Source organism: Crocodylus porosus, unplaced genomic scaffold, assembly GCF_001723895.1.
Source record: "Crocodylus porosus isolate Cpor-Errol unplaced genomic scaffold, CroPor_comp1, whole genome shotgun sequence".
NCBI classification, from domain to species: Eukaryota; Metazoa; Chordata; order Crocodylia; family Crocodylidae; genus Crocodylus; species Crocodylus porosus.
This window is the reverse complement of record NW_017728943.1, coordinates 57,494,875-57,504,349: the sequence shown is the minus strand read 5'-3', so window position 1 is coordinate 57,504,349 and position 9,475 is coordinate 57,494,875. Positions and strand designations below refer to the sequence as shown.

Sequence of the window (9,475 nt, the reverse complement as noted above, 5' to 3'; positions counted from 1 at the left end):
AGCAGTCTCAGAGGTTGGAGGCCAATGCCCACTCCCTGGTGGGGTGGGCGAGAGGGGCCAGTGGTGCACCCTCTGCCCAATAGTGGCTGATGCCAAATTGCTGTTCTGGAAACCCCTCCTTATGTATTCTTTTTCTCCTGATGACTCTTCATTTCTGGGTACCATTGATTGATTTCCCTGTGGTTGTCACGCTGGCCATGTTCTTTTTTTGTCAGCATAATCCTTTGTTCCTTTAACACATCACATGCATACATCTTAATTTGGTGTTTTGCCGGTGTCTTAATTTGAGCATCCCCTGCCTTCTAATTTGATTAGTCCACCAAAACTGGAGATCTCAGGGGCTTTACAGCTGGTCATTATGACCTGATGTGAATTCTGCAGGTTTCTACCTTATTATGGGGTTTCAGGGAACACTATGCTACTGCATGTTTTCAATTTCCCAGGACATGTGTCTGTTAACTTCAGACTCTTGCCTGAGAATATGAATCTTTGCCACAAACAGACTTTAGAAACCAACTAACCCTTGCCATTCCCTTGGACTGTTATTTTAATGGAAGCCAATTTCTAAAAGCAATTTTTTAAATATCATTATTTAGCCATCAGGGTGTCACCAGGTGAGAAGATAGGAAACTTTACTTGTCTTGTATTTCTGTCTTCAAACCTATGGTCAGTTTTTCTTGTACAATTATTTTATCCTGCATAATAAATCCTTTTGTTGTTTATCTCCTCACCATTGCCTGTAGAAAGAGTGAAATTTGGGTGACGGATATTTTAGGCTAGCTCTTTTTATGGAAAGGATGACCTAAACATTTTTTCACAACCCAAAAGGGAGACCACCTGGAGCTGGCAGAGATTCCCTTGCTGCAGCTGTGGCATCTGGTATAAGGGCAGTAGAGCTGAAGCTATCTGTGAGAAAGAGTTATCCCAGGGCAACCTTTGTCTGTTCCTTGGGATAAGCAGTGGAACAGTGGGGAGAAACTCAGAGCTCTGGGGTGGGTCAATTTGTGACAATGACCAGCAAGTAAAAAGTCCTGCCTGCTCACTCCTACTCTCCACATGCCCACGCTCAGTACTCATGACCCCTATAAGTAATCTTTGCTGCCTAATTGCTAGGTTTAAATATGAATGGAGTGGGAACAGGTCAGCAGGGTTTGTTCCTTGGAAGTGGTCCCAGACTCTGGGCAAGCAGTATAGACATGGCCTTAAAGATACAGCCTGATTGTTTGTCTAGTGTGTAGTTACTAGAATTGGTTAGAAGCAAAGTTAAGCTCCCTACAGTTGAAAATTCTGTTTTGTGTAGCATTGTATACTTCTTACGCACTTCTATGGGCTAGACCCTGGCCTACATCAGTGGTTCCCAACCTTTTTTGTACCGGGACCCATTGGTAAACATTGATGGCCAGTCCCAACCCAGTAAATAGTTTAAGTAGAAAACAGCCCCAGCCCTGCTGGTGCTCCTCACTCCCAACCCACAGCCCCTCCAACCCACAGCCCTGCTGGTGCCCCTTACTCCTGACCCACTGCCTCCCCTCTCCAGCCTCCAAGTGTGTCAGGCAGGGTATGCATATGTGTGGGGTATGGTGGGGATTTGTGTGCCCACAGCAGGCATGGGACTGCAGCCTCTCCAGACTGGCATGGACAGGGTGATGAGACTCATCGCTGCTACTGCTGCTGCCAGGATGCCTGAGTCAGCTGTGCCACCAGCAGCACAAGGACTAATGAATGGAGGGAGCTGTGCTGCCCTCACCTCCTCCTGCCACTATCCGCTTGCACACCAGGCCACAACTCTACCCTGCCACCATGGCCTACCTGCCACCACCACTGCTGCTCCCCTCAGACCACCTGCTCTTTCCACAGCCCTACCTCCCCTCTGGGAGATTGAGGTGAGCAGCAGCAGTTGCGATGGCAGCATCCAGGGCATGGCAGCAGGGTAGAGCTGCAGTTGGGTGTATGGGAGGAGGTGAGGGCATGGCTCCCCCCACCCATTACTCCTCATACTGCTGGTGGTATGGCTAGCCTGGTGGCAGCACTGGCAGCAACAAATCTTGCTGCCCTGCTCCATCTTCCCATGCTGGGTCCTGCCCACTGAGCATGCTCTTCATGCTGCCAGGCTGCCACATGCATGTGTACGCACACCCATGCATGTGGTGGCCCCTGCCTGATCATCATCCTCTTGGCCCCCAGCCTCAAGCATTCCCTTATAGCCTAGAATTCTGCCAGCCTGAAAGGCTACTATTTTCTTTAAAGGAGAAAATCCATATTTTCCCATGATAAATAGAAAACCCAGATCCCTGTTTATTAGTATGCACAGTATTAACATACGGTGAAGCACAAGCAGCATCTATTTTTTTTTTAAAGGTATGCAAAATGGATCCAATTTTAAAGTTTGTTCATGACCCTTTTATATATTCTTGCAACCCACTTTTTGGGTCACAACCCACAGGTTGAGAATACTGGTCTACATATTTCCTTTACATAAGGATGAAAATTGAGGAAGGTACAATAGCCTTGAGTGAGCAGCTCCTACATTTCTCTTTCTGCAGCTGGTGGCCAGGTTGCTGTTATATTTTAGCAAGCTCTTGGTTTTATTGGCAAATAGTACAATGTGGAGCAGCTTTATGGACCAGTCTGATGTGTAGTGGCCTAGGACTGATTAAAGGATATGGAAAGTTAATGTAAAGCCATCTTTGCAACGTGTACACAAAGAAGCTGCTACACTCCTGTGGGTAGCCACATGAGCGAAACCTGCCTCCCAACTGCCCTTCTTTCTCATGCAATGAAGTATGAAAACATATAGTCATTTTAGTGTCTTTGGGACTATTTTAAAGAAAAGACCCTGTTTTTCTCTTGCATTGTAACTTCTGGAGTTATTTGCTCTGAGGTCTAAGGAATGAAAAGTCAGGATAAAATGCTTTAGAAACAGAAGGGTGGCTGGAGCTTCTGGAATAGAAATGATTTTTTAAGGAGCACTAGCATTTTATAACCACTTTGGGCATGTTTGTGGAGAGAAATGATTGTGTAAGGCAGTGAAAAAAAATCAAGCCCCAAAGTGCCAAGCTTTGTTGTAGGATTCATAGATGCAACTGCTATTGATATCCTGCGCATCTGAGTGGGACCTGACTACTAAGAAACAGAAGAAAATGCTTCACTAAATTACTTGAATTAATTTTATATTTATACCCAGTTCAAGAGACAAATATATATGCTAACATAATGAAATAAGCTGGTTAATGAAGCAACATTTAGACTGATTTTGGCAAGAACAGTCTCAGGGATAAAGCAGTTAGTACAAATCAATCTAATCCTGGTCTGAGCTGTCCCTCTGGTTTCTTCTGGCCTACAGTAGATCTTTGCAGGATGACTTGGATTATTTTCCTTAGACCCTTGTTGGCTATTTTCAAGTCTGCTACAAGATAGGGCCAAGTCAGTAGGTGCTAAGCCATAGGTCATATGTTTTTTCTAGGAAGTAGAAGGCAGGTGTCATCTTCTGGATGGTTGTTTGGTAAATGGAACAGGTATTTTTTTACTATATTGTGTATTTTGTGGTGAATGAATGGAGGTATGGGAGATGGAACTTTTCCTAACATCAGCCTTGAAAGGTCCACACAAAAACCTCTGGAAGAAATCAACACCATATCATTAGCAGGCATGATACAGTGATTGGCTATGTACCACAGTAATGCATGATGTTACAGAAGAAGAAAGCAGCACTCAGTTTACTCAGTGCAGTGTTCAGAAAGTATTCAAATTTAGAGAACTGGATGTAGACTCAAGTTGTGCATAGCTCCTGTGCTGGCCTTCTGCATAGGGGTGACCTTCACCAAAGAAGAACATCCTACTGCATTCCTTGCTTTCTTGAAGATTCCCTAGAAGATCAGACCATGCCAGGAAAATAACACAAACCCCACATCTAAAAATGTGCTTTTACATTGACTGGTTATGCTAATCAAGATTTTAAGAATTAAACATTCTAAGGCTGATCCTGATCTCACTTGTATCGCTATCAAGTAGTCATAATTTCACTGGATTTGCACTGGCATGAACTGGTTTGTGATCAAAATTGGGCCTCTTGTTGAGTTTCCTCTGATATATATTAAATGAAAATTAGGCTAGATGAAAACTCTTGAAATTGTCTGACACTGAGCCCAATAATAAAAATTGGGCACCTTTCATCCGAGGATCTGCAGCCTTTATAGTGAATCACTGAATTAAGTCCATCTCACAACACCTCTGCCAGGCATGTGCGGTAGTATATGCATTTTAGAGATGGTGATACCAACAGAGAGGGATTAAAAAACTTGTTCCAAAATCACACAGTGATGAAGTAGCAGTTTTGAAGCATAGAAGCCATGAATCCCAATTCACCTCTTCAGTTACGTGATTCACTCAGGCAAATACAGACAAACTCCATTGAAGTCATGCAGTATCTCATATAGTTGGCTCTGTGCATGGCGCAACTTTTTGGCAATGCAGCTAACACCTGCACTATGGCAAGCCAGGAAATGCGAAATTTAATTTAGAACTGTGGTCCAGAACCTCAATGAGATAAATGTGGTAACATCCCATTAACTTCACAATGTTGTTTTAACATTAAAGAGGGAGCTGGGATAAAAGAATTTATCATAATTTAACAATTATTCAGGGCCAGGTAAGATTTTAGAAAATTAGGTTGATCTAAGTGGCACTACACCCTTTAAAAGGAACACCGGAGAATGCTGATGTTAACTGACTTCTGACTCACAGATCATTACAAGAATTAGCCTTAAGAGAAAACAACATATAACTACGACCACTGTCATAACCACATTGTTATAACCATAACCATATGCATTGTTAACAAGACTGAAATGCCACTTGAGGAAAAGATAGTGAGCCTATCTGGATATGTTATGAGTACCAACAGGCTATACTATGAGTCAAAGAAAAAGATAACATATAACAGTATATGCTTCTAAAAGAAACAAGGCAATCAGGACTCATAGTAGAGATGACATTTTTTATTAGGCCAACGAGATTTTTGCAAAAAGAAAGTCTTCATCAGACCTTGGAGAAAAGATTGTAGAAGTTCCGCTGGGTAGAAATGAAAGTTCATATTTCATAGGATTTCACATGGGAGTCAATAGATGGAAAACTCTCCTGCGCCATCAGTTCATAGCTAGTATGGAGCTCTGAACTGGATACCCTCTAAAAGAAACAGGCTTTTTTATTGGCAATTGTTTTCTCAAGCTTAAATAATCATGAAAATAAGGACCTAGTTACAAGTAGCTACAAACATTTATTTTATTTTATTTTACAAACTGGTTATAGGTGGTTACAAACTTTGATAAACCTGTGATAAAAATCCTCTGGGCAGTCAGTTCATAGCTGGTATAGAGCTATGAACTTGGATACCCTCTAAAAGAAACAGGCTTTTTATTTGCAATTGTTTTCTCAAGCTTAAATAATCATGCAAATAAGGAACTGGTTACAGGTGGCTACAAACTTTTATACATTAGGCTGCATATACAACTTATTCAAATATCCCAAGAGACGAAGGGTTTAGTTAGTTATAAGCTACATTGATCCCTGGCACTCAGGATATTCTGGTCTTGGTTTTGGTTATTAAAGTGAGGTGACTGGAGTCAGCCTGGAGTAACTTCATGGACTCCATAGGCTTTCTCCCACTTGCTTTCCAACCTCCCATTCCTCCAGACTTCACTTGTCTACTGGGATCAGTCCTCTCATCTTGTTGCTTTGGCTCCTCTTCCCATTCCTACCTCAATGCCTCTTTTCACACTGCTTCCTATGTCAGGATTAACATTGTGGGTTTTTTTCCCTTCAGGCCAAGGAATTTAAAAGCTTCTCATTCAAAGCCTTCCACAAAATCCATTTCCTATGCCTTGCTTTTCATTCTGTATTTCCAGACCATGGATGAATTTCTAGTTCTACTGAAATCAACTGCAAAACTCTCACTCACCTTATTGGGACAAGCACTTCATGTCATATGCCTAGATTTGTCTACACTGTAAATTCTTTGAGGCAGACACTCCAAGTCGGATTTTCAAAAAAGTTCAGGCCCCAGATACGCCCACTGCGATGCCTCTTGATGGATTTTCAACAGAACTGAGCACCCAGCTATTTAAAATTATCCTGGTGGCCAGTTCCAAAGTTTTGCCATAAACTGATAGTTTGTTATCATTATTATTTATTAAAAAAGCAAGATCATAATCTGACCTATCATATATAAATTATTATTTTTTCCATTCATAACACCTCTACAAGGTAGAAAATTGTCGTTACTCCCTAATTTACAAATGGGGAATTGAAGCACAGAGCAATTAAAGCAAGCATTTTCAAACTGCTTTGCCTAAAACAGGGCACCTGAAGGAGTTTGATCTTCAGAGGTGCCACCACTTCCATTGATTTGACCATCTCCAAACTCAAGCCTGGTATTGCAGCTTTCCTTAATTTCTGGAGCTCTTATTTTAGAAAGCTCAGCTAAATTTATGAAGACATCAATGTATACTGTTTCCACTTATTGATCAAGCACTGGCTGAGTGCTAAGGGCACAAGCTTATTCTATTTCTGTAGTTTCTGGCAGTTTGAGGGTCTGTCCCCTCTGTTCTAAAATTCTTGTTGAACTTTCATTGTTGTTGTCTTTCATGGGATCTTCAAAACATCCCGATGTTTTGAACATTTTTGAACCTATTTTGAAGCATGGGACTTGAAAAGCAATAAAGAACAGGATCTAGTGCACTGTTGAGGTACGTAAAGGCAAAGGAGGCATGGAATAACTGGGTCACAGCTTTATAACTGAGACTCTGAGGGCTTACTTTCCAAACAATGAAACCAACTAAAGCAAACAAAATAACAGGCAAGAAGCAGACACCATATACTAAAACAATGATTATTAACAATCTCATAGTTCTTTGGATGCTCTTCCCTCTAGCCATTTTCTTCTGCTTCAGCTTAAAGAGAACATGGAAAATACAGAAAAAGATGATGCCTAAGGATATAAAAAATTCAATAAAAATTAACATGCCAGTGGTCCACCAGTGATATGTCTGTCTTAGGATGATCATAACTTTGACATGTAGTATTATCCTGTACAACAGGCAAGGTAAAGATATGGATGTTCAGCAGTATACATAAAATCCAAAGCAAAGTTGCTATTTTTGCAGCGCAGGTATTGATAGTTTACTCAGCTGATGGTGAGGATGAACCACTTTAAAATAGTGATCTACTGCAATAGCTGTAAAAAATACAATATTTGCTGTTCTGTTCATTGATAACATGAACAAATTGACCTGACAAAATCTTTTTGAGAAGGTCCAGATTTCATTCCTGGTATAGTAGTGCATAAGACATGGTAAACTGGCTACCAGGAAGAAATCAGCAACAACTAAGCTGAGGAAATACATGGTGTTGATTTCCAGAAATTCCTATTAAAGCAAAAGATGACCAAAGCAATGCCATTTCCAATAATTCCCATAACGCATTCTATGCCAAGCACAGGGACAAGGATTTTTGAAACTGTATCATGGACTGTAGATGGGTTATTCATTGCTACGATCCTGGAGCTCTTCCTATTTTCTTTTTAAAATATCTGTTCCCTACAGTTGGATGGCAACAGCTTTGCAGTTCTTGCCAAGAATCTGTGAAGTGAGCTGCAGAGGAAATACAGTGAAATTTCAAGGCTTGGTATATTTGTTTGTATGCAAACTGTGAGTCAATCTCAATATAACACATGAGTCTTTCATGAATCCCTTTGCAACAGTTGAAAGATAATAATCTTATCAGTGGACTGTGAAATACTCCCAGGTTGCCAGTAAGGGCTGTTGGTTGTAGCCTTGATGGGCTAAGGACACAGGCAGACAAGGTTCTTTGTGTAAATGTGACATCTTTTATTAGACCAACCAAATAGTGGGAAAAATAGTTCTTTGCAAGCTTTTGGGAACAAACACCCTTCTTCAGGCACAGGGAGAGTCTTGTGGTGTTTTACGTGCTCTTCTGGGTGAAATGGAAGCCAATAGGCAAAATTCAGGTCTGTGAAAATGCAAACGTGGCAGTTGAGAATTTGAGGGAATGGGGGAGAGTCATACCTATTGTTTCCCATTCCCTTTGATCCTCACTGCCACATAGTTGCATTTTCACAGACCTGCGTTTTGCGTATTGGCTTCCATTCTACCTAGGACAGCACAGAAAACGTCACCAGATTCTCTCCATGCCTGAAGAAGGGTGTTTGTGCCTGAAAGCTTGCAAAGAACTATTTTCTCCACTATTTAGCCAGGTTGCCAGTAAGGCATTGTCATAGCATATCTGATAGAGATGTTCTAGGACTAAAGAAATTTAGACTGTATACTTGAAGTTTTGCTTGCTCTCTTTTCCCTGCTTCTCACCCCTTCTACTTGTCCTTCATCCCCTAGGAACAAGACTAGAAGGCCAAGTGCTCCCTTTGCTCAGGACTCCAAGCCAAATGCTGGTATGTACCTTAGTAGTTTGATCCTAGTATTTCTTGCATGTGATTTGGCAAGAGAAACAAAAGAATTGCTCAGCTGGCTCATACCAGTCATCCATCATACTCATGTTCTGTCTTGTCAGAGACATTGTTGAGGGCATTGGCACCTGCTTTGGAGAAGAATGCAAGAACCCTGCAAATAGCAGACTTCTTAGGGTGAAAGATACCTATCCCCTTTCAGCTATTGGTTGGTTTATGGCCTGAAGTATGGGAATGTATGAAGCTTCTATATCTCTTTTTAAAATCCTCACAGGTGTGACATTGTGTAAACTTGCTGCTCAGACATCAAATGCTTTGCAGAATCCTGGTGAGCCCCTGACCACAAAGATATCCTCTGGCAATGAGTTCCGAACTAGTTCCTGCATTAAAGTTGGCCAGAAAGAAGTATTTCTGTTCCACAAGGAATTCTGAAATGAAAAATAATCAGTCTGAAATGGAACACCAAATGAAACTGTCTGTAACATGGGAATTTTAAATTTAAAAAAATTGAAATAGACATGTAATTTTAATCTTTCTGATGCCTCTAGGTGGGATCCTGGCAAATGCAGCTTCAAAAAAACCTTGGGAGCCTTGAAAATCCCAACTCCATGATTGTCTGGTAGTAAGGACCTTGAAAGTCCATATGCTGCTACAGAGTTGGCAATCTGAAAGATGTGGGAGCTCAGACTAACCTAGAGTTAAGAGACTGCAAGCCTCGACCCCAAAACCTCCCTCCAGGAGGATTGGTATACTTCTGGGACAGGGAATTGGCAAGTTTTATCAAAACTGTTTCTTTTTTTCTCCTGATTTATGCCTCTTGATTCAACAAATTAGGGCTGACACCACAATAAGGAACAGTGCTTGCTCCTGTGAATTGTGACTGAAGCTTTGTTGATTATTGTGTTTCTTTGTGCAATACCTACTGAATATTTTGCTGGTGCACAACACAAAAATTTGGAATGGAAATCTTCAGTGAAATTTCAGTTTTACTGTATTCTA

The 9,475-nt window shown here is 41.2% G+C and overlaps 1 protein-coding gene across 1 annotated transcript; it reads right to left on the bottom strand.

The window, feature by feature from the left end:
• Positions 1-5,088: 5,088 nt before the first annotated feature.
• Positions 5,089-7,882, bottom strand: OXER1 (oxoeicosanoid receptor 1). Its single transcript, XM_019548567.1, has 2 exons — positions 7,150-7,882; positions 5,089-7,098 (listed from the first exon to the last, which is right to left on the bottom strand). Exons 1-2 carry the CDS (start codon positions 7,398-7,400, stop codon positions 6,651-6,653), a joined length of 699 nt encoding a protein of 232 aa, XP_019404112.1. The 5' UTR covers positions 7,401-7,882; the 3' UTR covers positions 5,089-6,650.
• Positions 7,883-9,475: the final 1,593 nt, after the last annotated feature.